At 53.8% G+C, this 16,186-nt stretch overlaps 1 protein-coding gene across 1 annotated transcript; it reads left to right on the top strand.

The window, feature by feature from the left end:
• Positions 1-1,925: 1,925 nt before the first annotated feature.
• LOC121359815 (torsin-1A-interacting protein 2-like) lies at positions 1,926-9,789 on the top strand. Its single transcript, XM_041479051.1, has 6 exons — positions 1,926-2,099; positions 2,851-3,045; positions 4,764-5,063; positions 5,194-5,505; positions 5,874-5,972; positions 6,837-9,789. Exons 2-6 carry the CDS (start codon positions 3,012-3,014, stop codon positions 7,595-7,597), a joined length of 1,506 nt encoding a protein of 501 aa, XP_041334985.1. The 5' UTR covers positions 1,926-2,099; positions 2,851-3,011; the 3' UTR covers positions 7,598-9,789.
• Positions 9,790-16,186: the final 6,397 nt, after the last annotated feature.

Genomic DNA, 16,186 nt, shown 5'->3' with positions numbered 1-16,186 from the left:
CTTCTCTGTACAAAGATTTCAAAACAAAAAACACCTTAAATTCTTTACTAACACACCATAAATGTTGCAGTTTCTCCCAAAAGCAAGTAAATATTTGTGAGGTAAGTTATATACACCTCCTACTGTACCAGCACTAAATATTGTTGTTCTTTTCAGTCCTAAAAGCACAACACACACATTGAGCATTGTTTTCTAAAGCAAAAATAAAAGAGGATGTAACAAATACTACATCAGGAAAAGAAAATCAACATAACAATGGCAAGATCCTTTTTTTAAACTGTTTTGTGATGACTTCATGCCCTAGGCCAGCCAGTTAATTTTCCTGCCAAACGCCTTTTTGGGAACTAGGTTCTCTACCTGGAGGGGCTGAAATGACCCCCTGATTTTGTCACACACTTGCCACCAGTTTTGTGACACTTGTGCTTCCGTGGAAAACGTGGCCCTTCAGCCCCAAACACTGTGTTGAAGGGACTGGATGGTTTTAGGGACAGAGGGATAGATAATGCCTGGATTTTCATGAAGCCCTTGCCACCTGCAGCTCCTCTGAGCTGTTCCTTGCTGAGGGAGATCAAGTCGTGGTGTGAGACTGAGGGCAGCCAGGAGCAGCGCCCTCAAGGTGACCTTGGCCCCTGTGAGTCAGCCATGCTGAGTTTTTCCTTCCTGCTTTTCCATTCTCCTGGTTTTACAGCCTCTGCTGCCCCTGGTGAGAGGCTGGTCATGACAAGGGAATGTGCTGAGTCTGCCATGGCCACTGTCCCCTCCTGTCAGGAATGAGGTGCAGTGGCCAGCACACCTCACCTTCTCACCCCCTTCCTGACATGAGCAGGTCAGTACTGATGCCTGTGCACGTGCTGACACCCCGGGTAACGTGGCACTCACATTTTATTGACCCCTCTGACACTGCCTCTGTGCTCCCTGGGCCAGCAAGTGTTCCTCCATACAGCATAAAGTATTTTTTCCTTCCCATTTGAAGGAAGCAAAGAGGTGGCAAGAGGAGGCCAGCGCTTGCTGGCAGGAGCCCAACCTCTTGCCTGTTTTACAAGTGCCTCCGGGGGGGGGGGGGGGGGAGGATTTAGTCAAATTGAAACCAACCAAACACATTAATCCCATCCCCCTTTCAGCCCTCTGCTCTCCAGACTGAGGAGTCCCAGCCACTCAGTGCCTGCTCCTTTCCAGCACTGCCTCACTCGCATTTCCCTGTGTTTTGTCTCAGCCATTTCCTGCTGGGCTCCTCTGGGGATGCTGGTGAAAAGACAGCAAGCTGAGTTCCAGGGGCACTGCTGTCTCTGTTCTGCTGCTCCCTGTGCTGCTGCCTTTCCTCTGGAGTGCTCCATGCTGCTGCTTTCCGTGAAACGTGTCCTGGGCAGGGGGAAAGAGGAAGGGGTTGGAACATCCCATGCCTATACATGCCACTGTGCAGGCACCACCAGTTAGAACAGATTATTTTTTTTGGAAAAGCATTGCCTAAATGAAGCCAAGGGCTGACACACACACTGTCAGACCCTTCCCTGCTTTGCAGTCTCTGGATCACTTCAGGGGACGCTGGGTGGGCTCCACATCCCTCCCCCCCGGCTGATGCTGAAGTCTCTCCATTCCCCGTCCTTCCCAGCCTCCCTGCACTGGCAACGTGACATTTCCAGAGTCTGGGCTTTGCTGCCTATGTGTTTGGGTTACTTTTCTTGTAGTACTTTTCCTAAATCAACTTGCAAACCAGTTCCCTCCTTTCACTATCGTTTCCTTGCTTGAAATCAGCAACACTGTTACGGAATGCAGGAACCCGCCAGTCATGAAGCGCGCCTGAAAAAAAGCGCACAGCCACAGAGTCGCGGAAACACAGCCAAAAAAAAGGAAGTTAATGTTCCCTGAAGGCTCCCGAGAATGACTGCGGGAAGGAAAACTACAGCTCCCAGCAGGCAGCCGGGAGCCAGGGAAGGGCAGAGTTCGCCGTCACGTTTCCAGCGGAGGATTCAGGGTGTGCGCTGGTGTCCTGCCACCAAAGGGCCTCTGGGACGGAGGGCAAGGGGAAAGGCCAGCGCTGGCCTCCTCTTGCCACCTCTTTGCTCCTGATCGCCGCCCTGACCGGCTCCGAACCTGCCCGGGTAAGCGTCCGGCTCCACTTTGTTCTGCTGACTTCCTTCTCCTGCCGGAGCGTCAGCGCCGGGAGCAGGGAGGGGAGGGACGAGCGCCGGGCGGCAGGGCAGCCGCTGCCCCCCACAGCCCCGAACCGTGTGCCGGCGACACTGCGGGGGGCGAGGTGCCCCCTGTGCCGGAAAGCTGCTGCTTTCGGAGCCTGGGCTGGAGGTTTCTGCACAGAAAACCGCACGGACCGCTCTCCAGCGGGGAAAGTTTCTTGGGAGTTTTCCATCCGCCTCAGTGAGCGCGGCTCCGTCAGTGCCCTGTCCCGAAGTGCTTTCCCGGGGGAGTCACGGCTGGAGGCGTGCAGACTCAGGCTGCGCTCCGGGCCCGGCACTGCTGCGGCGGGGTTCTGCCGGATCGCCTCCCGGCCCCGCACGCTGGGGGCAGGCCGGGAGCGACAGCAGCAGGGTCACTGCTCGTGTCGGCCTGGCTGCCAGCTGCCAGGTGCCCAGAGGCTCTCGGGGCAGCCTGCCGAGACCCAGACTCCAGGCCTGGCGTCCGTGGGGGTGAGACAGCAGTGCCTCACCCCCCTGGCATGTCCCAGGATAAATGCGGTCTGCCTTAACCCCTGCACTGACGGGAAGCAAGCTAGCTGACAGCCCATGGGCTGAAGGTTCATGGTTAGGGGCGACATCCGCCCATTTTCACCTTGGGAATCACGAAGGAGGAGCTTCCTCCACCGTGATTCACGGCTCCCGTGTTTCTGCTTATCAGGTTTGTGGGCGTGTGGCTGGAATTGGGCGGACCGGGACGGGATGGTGGCTGTGAGGAGGGCAGGACTCGGTCAGCCTCTGGAACAGCAGGGAGATACAGCTCCCTATGAACGTCGGAGAAAGTGAAACCAAACAGTGCCAGAGCTCCCGGGGAAAAGGAAAATGGAAGAGAATCCAAGCATGGATCTGCTTGGAGGTAAGTGAATCCTTAGTTTACTCCATCTGCTGGGAAGAACCCTTTGCTGCCAGTTTTCAGCATGACAAATCTGTGCAGAAGAAAAATAAACTTTGGAGGTAAGTGAATCCTTAGTTTACTCCATCTGCTGGGAAGATCCCTTTGCTGCCAGTTTTCAGCAGTGACATGACAAACCTGTGCAGAAGAAAAATAAATCAGTAAAAGAATCCCATCTTTTCCAGGCCAAGGAAAGCAAGTTGCCATAATTTTTTAAAAGGTGAAAGATGAACAAGTTACTTTCAGTTTCAGATTCTGACCTGCAACAGGTTTAGACTGTGTCCCAAGATGGCAGTAGAAGGAATGCTGAAGAGAGAGATCCAGACTGGAAGAACTTTCTTCCCCGTATCCTGGTGCTTCCCTTCTGCAGATGCTTAAAGAAAAGCCAGTTTTCCACCACCTGTGGTTGGAAAAACTCTGAAAGAGACAGGGCAGGGGTAGTTTGTGCCCAGCTTGAACAGCAGGATATCTCAAAGTTCCTCGTGTTTCAGTTTCTACCGTGTACTTACATGCTGTGGGAGCCTGGTTATGACTAGTACCTACAAATGTGTCAGTGATAAAGTGATGCCATCACCAGCTCAGGTCTGTCCCAGATAGTCAGAAGTGTCACTGGAATAATCAGCAACAAAGAATGTAAAAATCATGTTCTGACAAGTGACAAGTGCAGCTTTTTCTTTGTTTTCAAATTAGAAGGGAGTTCCTCACCCTTTTAATCAGTGTTTATTCCAATTATAGCATAATAATTGATGTAGTGCTTGATCATTCATAAGCATTTTTTCACAAATAGTACCTGAAATTTGAGCTGCACTTTGGTTTTGTGAGAGTCAGAATATGTCACAAACGCTGTTCAGTTGCAGAATCTCTCTATTGAATTATGCTCCAGTGTTTGTTTCTAATTAAATGTTGCCATAGCTCTTTGGGAGAGCAGCTCCAGCACAGAGACAGAGCATGAGCAGAATTATTATTTACATTCAGACAGATGCTTGAAGTGCATTGGCATAACTGTACTCAACAACAGCCTTAGGAATTATTCAAATCCATCACTATCTGTGAAAATCCACTATCTGTGGAAGATGTGGTAACTTATTTTACCACTGAAGGAAGGAATTGTGTGCCATTCCCACCTAGGACATAAGCTGGAATTGAATTAGCTTTAGCATGGCAGCTGTGAGGTCTGTAGTTTGGATCTGTGGGCTCAGAGAAAAAAATGTTGAAAACAGAGCAGTGTTTTGGCTGTTGCTGAACATCATCAAGGCTTTCTGCCCCTGCCCAGCAAATACCCTGGGGTGGGCAGAAGATTGGGCAGGGACCCAAGGTGGGAAAAGGGTTGTTGAACACAATATAACATCATGCTCAGCAACAAAAACTGGGCCAAAGGAAGAAAGGGAGAAAGGGGATGGCTTCCAAGGTGGCCATTGCTGGGAGACTGGCCTGGCATCAGTCTGCTTGCAGGAGGTGGTGAGTGATTGCCTTTGCATCCTGATTGCCTCCTTCCCTTCACTCAGCTGTCTGAATCTCAACCCAAGAGTGTTCTCACTTCTGGTCACTCTGTTCTCTCCCATCTCACTGGGGGTAAATGTTTCTGCAGTGCCAGAACTGGGAGTTGTGCGGGTGGTGGTAAAGCACTGGGCATTCTTGACTCCTGTGTGGCTCACTGGGCTTGTGAACTCTGATCCCAACAGCTGGACCAGCCCAGGGTGAGGTGGGGAGCACAGCAGAGTGTCCTGTGCACCTAGAGGCCACCCAGGAAACACCTGGGCACCAAGTGACAGGCAGGTGGCCTGAGACATCCTGCAAAGCAGAGGAAGGCTCTTCAGTGTGTGAATCAGCTGCTGATGGGGGAGAGACAACACTCCTGGGTTCAGCTGGTCCCACACTAGAAGAGAAATCTGCCCAGGAAATTGAAGTATTGCCAGAAGAATCTGACAAGACAAGAGAAGGTGTCCCAGAAAGACCCCTGGAAGAACAGGACTTGGATGAAGGTCAGTCTCTCCCCACCCTTGGGCCTGATAACTTGGACCTTGGCTTAGAGCAGGCAGAGCAGGAGAAAGGGTTGTTGGTTCTTGGGCTAAAAGAGACGAAGTGTAGGTCTGTGAATTTTATTCCCCACAGCTGGGCTGGGCCATGAGAATGTGGAAAGCAAAGGAGACAGCCCTGTCCACCAGGAAACACGGGAGCACCAGGAGACAACTGGGCAGTGTGAAAATCTCTGCAAAGCAGAGGAAGATGCCTCACCAACAAGCAAGGCACGGAGCTCTGACAGTGAAATGACCCATTTGGATGTGACTGGTGTGGAAGATGTCCCTAGAGGCAGCTTGGCAGAGAGGAGCAGTGCCACTCTTCCAGACTGGAAGCCAGAGGCACCCAGAGAGCAAGAAACACAGGAGAGCAAGTCCCAAGGCACATTAAGGAAAAGACCAAAAGGTGAGCTGGTGGCTGCACACTGCTGCTCTTCTGCTTCCTACATTTCCCATAGGCACTAGAACAATAGTTGGGTGAGATCTCTCATAGCTGTTGTCACTTCCCTGAAGTCAAACAGCCAAGAAGGTATAAGAAATTATTTGGCTTCTCTTTCTCTTGCCTTTGCTCCTGTTGTGCTTTGAAAGGCATGAAGCCACACTGCACTCTGCACTGTCTTTGTCCTTGCCCAGCCCAAGAGGAGAGAGCCAAGACTCAGGGTATATTAACCCAAAGCAGTATTTCCTCAGCTGGGAGCTCCTGCTTTGCTTACTACAGCTCCATTTGCCTGTTCCCTCAGCAGTGAGTGGCACATTTCTTTTCTCCTGTTGCAGGGGACACAGCCCCAAGCCCAGAGACTCTGTCTTCCCTGCAGAACATCACCACCCAAAACACAGAGCAGGAGAAGGCCAAAAAGTCCCTCCTGTGGAAAGGTGAGGAAAAGAAGCTTCCCTTGCATGTTACTCATCGACCAGAAGGCACTGATCCTCCAGGAGCAAGTAATAAAGCACATTTAATTACTCTTCTCTCTCGAGACCTTTCACAGCCTCTTCTGAGGGTTTGAGAGAAAAAACGTCCCCTTCAATACAGGCTCAGTTCAAGCCTATAGTGGCAGCTTCCCCTCCAGCTCTTCAGCCTCAAAAGCTGGCATATTGTGGTCATCATGCTGTGAGTGCCCTGGGGTGTCCTGGGAGGTCTGGGGGCTGCTGTGCTGAGCGTCCCCCTCCCCAGCCCTGCTCTGTCTGGGGCTCTAAGCAGGGACAGTGATGCTGATCTGCATCAACACATTTCTCCTGTTAGAAGGAGACTGTGCTTTGCCATGGAGAGGGACACAAGGCATTGTGTCTGGACCTTGCTGCCTTCTGTTTTCTGAGCAGAAGCACGGTGGCCTTTGTTCTCTCGTAGCATGGAGGAGGGCAGTGAAAGCAGCACTTTACCTGGGTCAGACACCTCCATATGTGGTGCCCTGAACAGCCACAAACCCCGAAGAAAACAGAGGAGGGGGAAAGAGAAGAAAGCTTGTGGGCAGCTGCAATTTCCTCAGGAAGGTTTTCACAATCCTTGCAAATCTCGTCCCTGGAGCTGCAGCCCTCTCACCTGGCACACTGGAGTGGGAATCTCACAACACAGAGCCAGCAGCCCCTTCACCTTTCCTGGCCAGCTTGCTCCACTTTCCTAGTGCAGGGGGAAGCTCTGAGAGGGCAGAAATAGCCATTGTAGCTACTTTCCAGCTTGTCACTGCGGGTCACTTGGGGCTGACTCCTGTTCCCCGTGTCGTGTCTCTCCCTGCTGCACAGGGCTTTTCATCGTGGGCCTCACAGTGCTGTGCTTGTGCATATTCTGCTTCGGCAGCCCGACCTCCAGCTCCCAGCAGCCCCGCAAGAACCCCGCTGTGGAGGCGTTCCTGTCCCAGTTCGACCAGCTGCAGCACAGCTTCCCGGGCCAGAGCCCCGACCTGTGGCTTCGCGGGCGCAAGTTCCTGCGGAAGCACCTGAACGCGTCCCAGCCCACGCAGCCGGCCATCGTCATCCTCACGGCCGCCCGCCGCGGCGAGCGGACCCTGCGCTGCCTCAGCGCCCGCCTGGCCGACTGCTACTCGGCCGCCCTGCACGGCAGCACGGTGCAGATCGAGGGCAGGGACAAAGCCAGGCTCCACAGCGACCGCGCCAAGCTGGAGGTGGACTCGGAGCTGAGCGCGGCGTTCCAGGCCGGGGGCCGGGCCGCGGTGGTTCACCGCTTCGAGCTGCTGCCCGCGGGGGCCACCCTCATCTTCTACAAGTACTGCGACCACGAGAGCGCCGCCTTCAAGGACGTGGCCCTGCTGCTGACGGTGCTGCTGGAAGAGGATGTGCTGGAAAGCCACATCAGCCTCCAGCAGGTGGAGGAGAGGGTCCGTGACTTCCTCTGGGCCAAGTTCACCAGCACCAGGAGCCCCAGCTCCTACGACCACATGGACTCCGACAAGCTGAGCGGGCTGTGGAGCCGCATCTCCCACCTGGTCCTACCCATACACCCGGTACAGACCATCGAGGACGGGGGCTGCTATGCCAAAGCCTAGGGACACAAGTGGCCAGAGCCCCGAGGAGGGTTGGAAAGATGGTCCTGGCTGGCTCTGGTACAGGCAGAGGCACAACTGGTGTTACTTCTCTTCAATTTGTTTCTTGTAGGTTCCTGGGAAGAGTTTGACAGGTAGAAGTTGATCCAGGACATTTGGGCAGCTGAGTCCTGGAGGTGATACACACACTTCCTTCTGGCAGATGGGAACAAGGGGTACTTTAGAGTTCCACAGGAGAACATCAGCGTGTGGGGAGGCAGGAGGGAAAACAGGACCTGGCAGGTAGCCTTTCTATCAAGAACTAGATAGTGTTCACAACTAGTACAGCAGAAAGATGCTGTGATTCAGCAGCTCTTTCATCTCTCCCTGCCCCTCAGCTTGCTACAGTTGTGTACATCAGTCTCACAATATATTTTATCCAGGGAGCTGCTGGAACACAGAACGATCAAATTCCTCAAGGCCCAAAATTTTGAAGGCATGCTTCAAAAAGAAAAGCAGTTTGCCAGTTAAGGATGTGACCAGTCAGCCCCAGTAGTGTCCCACCTGCACAGCCCGATTGACACCAGGCAAAGCCCAGATCCTCAGACAAACCTGCAATTCAGAGATCCCCTAAACATCAATTACCAGAAAATCCTGGTTGTCAGCACTTGAACACTACCCTAATGGCAGGGATCCCACGAGGGGACCCCAAGTGCCAGAGAACAAGCTCCAGAACCAGAGAGCAATGAAACAGTTGCTGCCACTGTGATAGTGTGAAGCCTCAAGGGATTACACAGGTGAAAAAATGAATAATACAATGTAATTTAATGCTTCCTCTCTCTGAAACAAGTCCACTCTATCCCTTTGCCACAGAAAGGCTGTGACAATCTCCTCGGGCTGATGCTTTGGTCCCACACAACAGATTGTTCTTCACCTGGATCTCTGGTCTGTGTGCAGGGCTGGCAGCCTGTGCCAGCCTCTCCCCAGGTGACTTCTATTGAGGAATGTAGATGTTAACATTGGGATTTCAAACCATGTAGGGTAGCACACCAGGTCCTTGCCCCTCCAAGGGTACATTTGCCTCCCTGCCAGGCAGATGGAGCTCTGGCATCTGCCAAAGCAAGTAGGAGCAGAGCTGGGTTAGCTGGTAAAGACCAAATCTCTGCCATTAACACTAAAATTCCTTGACAAAGCAGGTTAGCTTCTTTCTGTGCCTTCTCTTCTGCATCCTAGGAAGAGAACTCCAAGTCCTGGAAACACTGTGGTTTCCCTGCACACTGTGTTTTTGCAGGTGCTGTGGGGCAGAGCAGCCAACTCAGGAGCACCTGGAGGGGCAGGTGCAGGTTACAGCATTTGTTATAACCCAAGGGCAGCCCCAGGGACCAGCCCCATGTGCCTGTGCAGGAGCAGCTGTAGCAGATCATGGCCTTGCAGAGCCAGGCTCTGTGACCAAACAAGAACAAGTCCACAGCCCCATGGTGGTTTTTAGCAGATGCACATCAGGGTGCTCCTTACAGCAGCTGGACCCTGGTGTTGGATGGGTCTCCTGCCAACAGTGCCTTGCTGATCTGCCCCACCAAGGGCTTGAGGAGGTGCAGCCCTGCACCCTAAAAACCACAGCCCTGTCTCTTCTTTCCCCCTGTCGTGTGCCTTGACCTATCCCAGAGATTAGTGGCCCTTAACTTGGAGGAGGGGACAAAATGAAGGAAGAGGAAGGGTTATTTTTTCATGTTCTGGCCAAAGAACAGACTTTTTGGTTGGCTGGGGACATGAAGACAAGACCACAGGGGTTTTAACCGTGATAAACACTGGGCTAAATGTGAGAACTGCCCGCTGGAGCCCAGGGCAGGGTTTGATAGAAGACACAGATTGCTTCCTCCTCTCCCTCTTTTCTATTGCTGTACACTACTTTGGTGAGAGAAAACACTGTATCCTGCTCTGCAGGGTGTTGATGTAAGAACCAGCAGAGCATTAATCATGCTATGCCAGTGTTTGTTGGAAATGTGTATTTTAATATTCTCTCTCTCCATTTTGCATACTGTGTTTGCAATGCATAGCCCAGGTATGCAAAGGCAACTCCCTGTTGCTGAAAGTGTCACCCACCTGAGTTCTTCCAATACTGAGATATTTTTATGGCCTTCTAAAGGCAAATATCTGCTTGCTTCTGGAACAGGATTTCTATTTAAAAATAAATGGTGAGATTATGAAAGAAGCCAGCAAAGTGAGAGTGGAGTCTGACTGTATTCCATTCTTTTTTCTCAGCTATTTTCATTAAGGTGAAGAGATCATCATATTAGGCAGAGTTTATTTAGGTTAGGGCTGTAGCTGTGCAAACAAAGTGAATATTTGCTTTTCCTGGAAAAACTAAACAATATTTTTCTCAGTTGTTTGGGGCAAATATTTGCAGCTTTTTCAACTGAGGAAAAATTAAAAACAACCCCCCAAAGATTCAACCCAGGCTGAAGTACACTGGGGTTTGCATAATACTTAATGATAATAAATGAAGCTGAAATCCACTGACAACTGAAATGTTTCAGAAATACAAAAAGCAAATATTTCTCATTTCAACAGATTGGTTCCACTTGATATTCCACCACCTCAGCACACTCAAACTTTTAGTTTTGTGATGAATTATTTTGCCCAGCTGTAGCCTAAACAGAGAGGTCTGGAAAAGAAAGGATTTACCCTGTTAGTTTGGATTTTCTTCAGTCCCCTGACAACAATAGCCATAACAATGGCACCTGCCTTCACATGGATGTCCATGTGATTGATTGCCAGAAGTAAACATCACCCATCTCCTGTTTGATGCCAGAGGATTTGGTCTTACACCAAAGATTCACATGAGAACCCAGTGTCCCCAGGTACAGCAATGTAGTTTTTTGATGCAAAAACCAGGCTGCTTTTTTAAGACTGAAGTATTTTAAAATCTTTTAAAAGTTTTTTAAGAACAAGCTCAGAGGCAGAAAGGTGCACTGGTGGGTTTTTTTGAGTCCCAATCTCTTCAGGAAAGGATGTGTTGCCACGAGGTGCTCAACAATCCTAAAAATCACCTTGAAAATTACACAGGAGCACAACTGAGGGGCAAAACCAGTCCTGGAAGGCCAGCCTGGACTGCTGCAGCACAAAATCAGCACTGATTATCCCTGTGAATGTGCTGCTGTCCTGGAGCAGGTGCAGCTTTGTCACCCTCAGCGTTTAAAGCCACGTGGCCCAGCCAGTGCTGCCCAGGTGTGGCACATCGCCCTGTGCTGCCTGCCCCTGTGACAGGTACATTCCTGACACTTCCCTTCTCACCTTTTTGCAGCAGCACGGGCTGGAGCTGGCAGAAGGCAGGGCACAAAGAGGAGGAGGAGGAGGAGGAGTGAACCCAGTTCAGCCACATCTCTCCTGTGAGCTCATCTGCAGCTTAAGCCTCCTGCAGCTCCATGCACAGGGCTGCTCCCTCGGGGGCCACTTTCTGGCCTACAAAACATCCATTGTAATTGAGATTTGCAGATATTGGGAGCTGGAAGCTGTTTTTATTTCCCACCTCAGACTCTGCAGGGGAAGCAGCTGTACAATGAATCACACAAAGGGGCTTGGCCTCAGCCTGTGGGACGTGGATCCATGAAAAGGCTCAAAGAATGCAGCTTAAAAGTGTGTTCCCCACAGAGGGAGGGGGCAAAGCCATGGCAGGCATCCCCCTGGCCTCTCCCTGCTGTATCTGGACTGTGCAGTTCTGCTGAGGCTGAGGAGAGGCTCTGCGGGTCCCTCCTGAGGGCACTCAAGAGCTGAGGATCCTCTCAGAGCTGATGCAGAGGTATCAGGACAGCACAACACAAGGGATGGAAACAGCCTGCACACAGCTCAGAGTCCTTTGAGGTCTGCTCCATCCCTGCCCCAGCAGCCCAGGGATCACTCAGACCCCTCTGGGAAACAAAAACCAGGACATGGCAATGTCCACAGGGGAGCAGACCTGGCCAGACAATGACAGCTTGAGCTGAAGGAAGCCCCTGACCTCGGTGTTAACAGAGCTGAATCCTTAGGGCTGCTCAGAGCAGTAGGAAAAAGGATCAGCCACAGTCCTGGGCAAAGTTGGTGTCTGCAGAGTGCCTGGACCACACAGGTTCCTCCTCACAGGGAGAGAAAAGTCCAATTGTTCCTGCTCTGGGGCAAGCACCAGGCTCCCTCCAGCAGGCTGGGCAGCAGCAGGAACACACACAGGGAAATAAAGAGGTGCCTAAAGACCTCTCCACACCAGGCCAGTGTCACATACATCTTTCTTAACTCTCAGCCTCTATAATTATGATCCCAAGACTTTCCCCATGAGAAGGCAGCTGCTACCTGTGACAGGTGAGTTGGGAGCAGAATGCATCAGGACCTGATGCAACAGCAGCCACAAACACTGCTTCTCAATTCCAGAGGCCTGTGGTTCCCCTCCTGATTGTGTTTGGGAGATTTTTTGGGAAACTGTTGGCTGATGGAACCAAATTCAACGAAAGAAGAGGTTGAAATAATCCCAGGCAACTTCCAGAGGGCAGAGGATGAGTGTGAATGAGTCCCAAACAGGACTGGCATCCATAATGGAAAACATTGGCTATGGAGAGACAGCTGGGATGAAAATATGGGTGCTACCACAGGGGAGATCCTCAAACTCATTAATCATTTAAACACTGCCCCGTGGCAGTACAGACCTGCTTTCTGTTAACAGGACACATGAAACTGGAAAGCAACAAGGGGAAAGCCACTTGTGATGGCAGAGCTGAATGCAAGGCCACCAAGGGCTGCTGCACATGCTGGGCTCAGTCTGCTCACACATAACTTATCCCACAGCAGAACCAGCTGGCCCTATTGGAAAGTGGCAGCTTTACTTTATAGTCTCAATAAAGACAGTAGGAAAAAAAAATAATTGAGATTTCCAATTGGATTGGAAATTATTAAGAGGCTGGGAGTAACTTGTGGTGGCTTCATTTAATCAGTTGAGTTACCAAACCTTCCCAGACACAGGTTAATGTTGGGGGTGTCTCAAGACTACTTTATCTCCCATATCCTTGTTCCTTGAGAGTATTCAAACCCTCCTCTACACCTCGAGGAAAGAACCACACTGCCTGAACTCAGGATGTGAAATGCCAAGAGCAGCATTTTAAACCCCGTCCTTCTGCCTTCCACACTGCACTCGTATCACCCTGCGAGCACAGGAGGCTCAGGAGTGATGAAAGGGGATGAAAGCAGGACTAGCAAGAAGGGTCAGGAGAGAGGGGCACGGAGGGGCCCTGGAGGGGAGAGCAGCGGAGGCCACCTGGATTTGCCCCGTCTCGCTCCCGCAGAGCCTCACAGGCAGATCCCCTCTCCAAACGATCCGTGCTGCCCAGCCTCGCCCTGCCTGCCAGGGCTCCTCTCGAACACTGCTTTGGAGAGCGCCTGCAGGAGATCAGACGCTGAAACTGAGCTAAAACTGCTGAAACTCGCTCAGCTGGAGCCAGCCAGCCCCTTTTTCTGCTTAGGCACAGCCTCTCCCCTACCTCCGTGCCCCTCCACTATTTTTCTTATCTTCGGGGCAGGAGCTGGCTCGGAGGAACATTACACGGGGCTGCAGCAGGGCAGGACCGCCAGGAGCCGATGGAAGCTTTTCTCCCCTCCCTCCTTTTGTAGACCGGAGCTGGCTCGGAGGAACATTACACGGGGCTGCAGCAGGGCAGGACCGCCAGGAGCCGAAGCTTTTCTCCCCTCCTTTTGTAGACTCAACCGTGTTCTTTGTCAGTGCTGCTCACCCTCATTTTCTCCGGCTGGGTCAGCAGCAGATCGGCCCCTCCTCCCCTTGCCCCTCCCTGCCGGGAAACAGCTTTGATCAGGAGTCTCCCTGCTGACATCCCTGTCTTTCCTCTCCCCTCCCTCCACCTTGAGGCTGAAACCCTCGGTGAGGGAGCGCTGAGGACTCGATCTCCTCCCCGCACTAATTACAGCACATCTGGCAGGCAGCAGCCGGGGACACCTGATGCCATTTCTGCACAGCCTGTGGCCACGGATCCCAGCAGGCAGCTCCCGGGAGGTGTGCCAGCACGGCCACGGGCACCGTCCTGCCAAAAGCTGCCTTCTGGCCACCAGAAAACAGCAACCCAGAGAGGAGAGATCGGAGAGCCTCTTCCAGTGCCTAAAGGGGCTCCAAGAGAGCTGGAGAGGGAGGTTTTGTTAAGGACATGGAGTGACAGGACAAGGGGGAATGTCAGAGGGCAGGGTTAGATGGGATATTGGGAATAAATTCTTCCCTGTGAGGAGGCCCTGGCACAGATTGCCCAGGGAAGCTGTGGCTTCCCCATCCCTGGAAGTGCCAAGGCCAGGTTGGACAGGACTTGGAGCAGCCTGGGATATTGGAAAGTGTCCCTGCCCGTGGCAGGGAGTGTAACAAGGCAGTCTCTAAGGTCCCTTCCAACCCAAACCATCCTAGGATCCTGTGAATCAACCACCACCCCAGCAAGAGCAGCTCCCGGTGTCCCGGGGGATGCTGTGCTCTGTCCCAGCGCGGGCAGAGGGATGCCCTGGCAAGCAGAGCTTGCCTACAGAGGGCAGGAAGGAGGAATCGGGCAGCAAAACACTTTTGTGCGGGAGGAGACGAACGGAGCGCTCCGCTCGAGGGCGAGGGGCAGCGCGGTGGCTCCGCAGGGACCGCTCGGTGCCGGGGCCGCCGCGGGGGCTCGGAAAGAGCCGCAGGCAGCGCCGAGAGAGCTCCGAGCCCCGGGAGCGGCGGCAGCAGGGCGGTGCGAGGGGCAGGCGGGGCGCGGCGGGGCCCGAGGAGCGCCCGGCCCCCATCCCATCCCCATCCCATCCCATCCCTGCCCCATCCCTCCATCCCTCCCCCGCCGAGCGGCCGCGCCGCGGGTCGCCGCCCGCCGCCCGGCAGGTTGTAAAGTCATTAACTCCCCCAGCCATGCCGGGCCGAGCTCCGCGGGCCCCGCCGCGCCCGCAGCCGCCGCTGGTGGGCCGCCGAGCCGCCTCCTCCTCCGCGGCAGCGGCAGCAGCAGCGCGGCATGGCCGCCGCTCCCCGCCGCCTCCTCCTCCTCCTCCTCCTCCGCGCCGCCGCCCCCCTCGGCGATAAGGTAAGCGGCGGCCGCCGAGCCTCCCCCCGCGCCCTCCCTCTCTCCTGCCTTCCTTCCTTCCCGTCCTCCCTCCCCTCGGGGAGCCGCGGCGGGGCAGGGACCGAGAGGGGTCCGACCCGCGGCCCCTCGCCCTTCCCCGCAGGTTTCAGGTTCCCGTGCTCCGGGATCCCCGCGCTTCCCTCCCTCACTCCTGCGCTGCTTGGCAAGGGGGTTTCGTCGCCTGTCCCCCAGGCTGACCCCAGGAGCAGGCTTTGCCCGCTTGCCGTGCCTCACTAACAAAAGGCTGTCGGGGGTGTGAGGATGCACCAAGAGGGTCCCAGCATCACCCGAGGGACCGCGGGGGCGCGGCGCCGTTCCCTGGCTGGGGCTTCGCCCGAAGCTGCCCACCACGTTCATCCCTCCACGTTCGTCCCTAGCAGAAGGTTGGCTCAAGTTTAGGGCTGGAAACAAACAGATTTCCCCTTTCCCTGTCCCCCCCACCACCCCGAGCTTGGCTTTAGGCAGCTGCTTTCCCCACTGACCATGGCGTGCCTGTCCAGGCATCAGAGCCCCGCGCTGCCCTCATCTCTTCTCCCCTCCACAAAGCACCCCTCAGCCTGGTCCTCCTCCCGTGGCACTTGTTTCTCCGCAGCACCGAGACCCCTGTGCCTGTCCCGTCTCCTTCCCGAGGCCCAGCCGGGGTGAATCGCCCCCGTTCCCGTGGCAGGGCCGGCTGAATTCCGTGTTCCCGGCAGAAATCCCGACTTCGCGGGGTGCCGGCCGTGCCCCTGCCTCCACGGGTCACTGCCTGCATTGTACCTCCCGTTTCCTCGAGGGGAACCTGGCCGGATTTCTTTGCTGCCTAAGGAATTCTGCTCTGCTAAAGGAAGAGGGTTTTGGGTTGTGCTTCCTACCCCCAGACTCATGCCTGGGATAAAGCAATCCCATGTGAGCCATTTTAGACACAGAGAAGACCAGACACTGCAGATTTACTGGGGATAACTCAGGTTTGAGGAGCAGCAGCAGTGCCTCCTGTTCTGGGGTTTGTCTTAATTTTGAAGCTCAAGTGTCTCATTCCCACTTTGTTTTTACCTCCCTGCACATCTGCTGCCTGTTCTGTTTACCCCTGAGCTGCAGGGCTAAGTCAGAAGCTTCAGGCAGAGCAAGCCAGGTCAAGCTAAACAGATGTGAAGTCCTTAATTTGGGACCGACCTGGATGGACTCCTCCATCACCACGTGTGCGCAAGCCCTGGCTGCTCCGTTCTCCCTGCCCCCAGCAGCTGTGTTTGCACAACACCTCAGACGAGGGCATCCCCAGGTGGGAGGAGGATAAACACACACCAGCTCTGTCCTGAGCATTCCCGTGCTCCCCACGGAGCAATCCGATCACACATGATGTGCTGTGAATTGTCCCGGTTGCTGGTACTGATAGTTGTCGATCTCCGGTGCAAGGCACCCCACAAAATGCTCATTGGGGAATTCCCCCTGCCCTCCCGTTGTCCATATAAAACATTTTACAAAGAGCGTCAGAAAACCTCAGCCCATAGTTTGGGCAAGCAAC

This window comes from Pyrgilauda ruficollis, unplaced genomic scaffold (genome assembly GCF_017590135.1).
Source record: "Pyrgilauda ruficollis isolate IOZ18807 unplaced genomic scaffold, ASM1759013v1 scaffold47, whole genome shotgun sequence".
NCBI lineage: Eukaryota > Metazoa > Chordata > Aves > Passeriformes > Passeridae > Pyrgilauda > Pyrgilauda ruficollis.
Note: the sequence above shows the minus strand (reverse complement) of the source record. Positions and strands in the feature narration are given on the sequence as shown.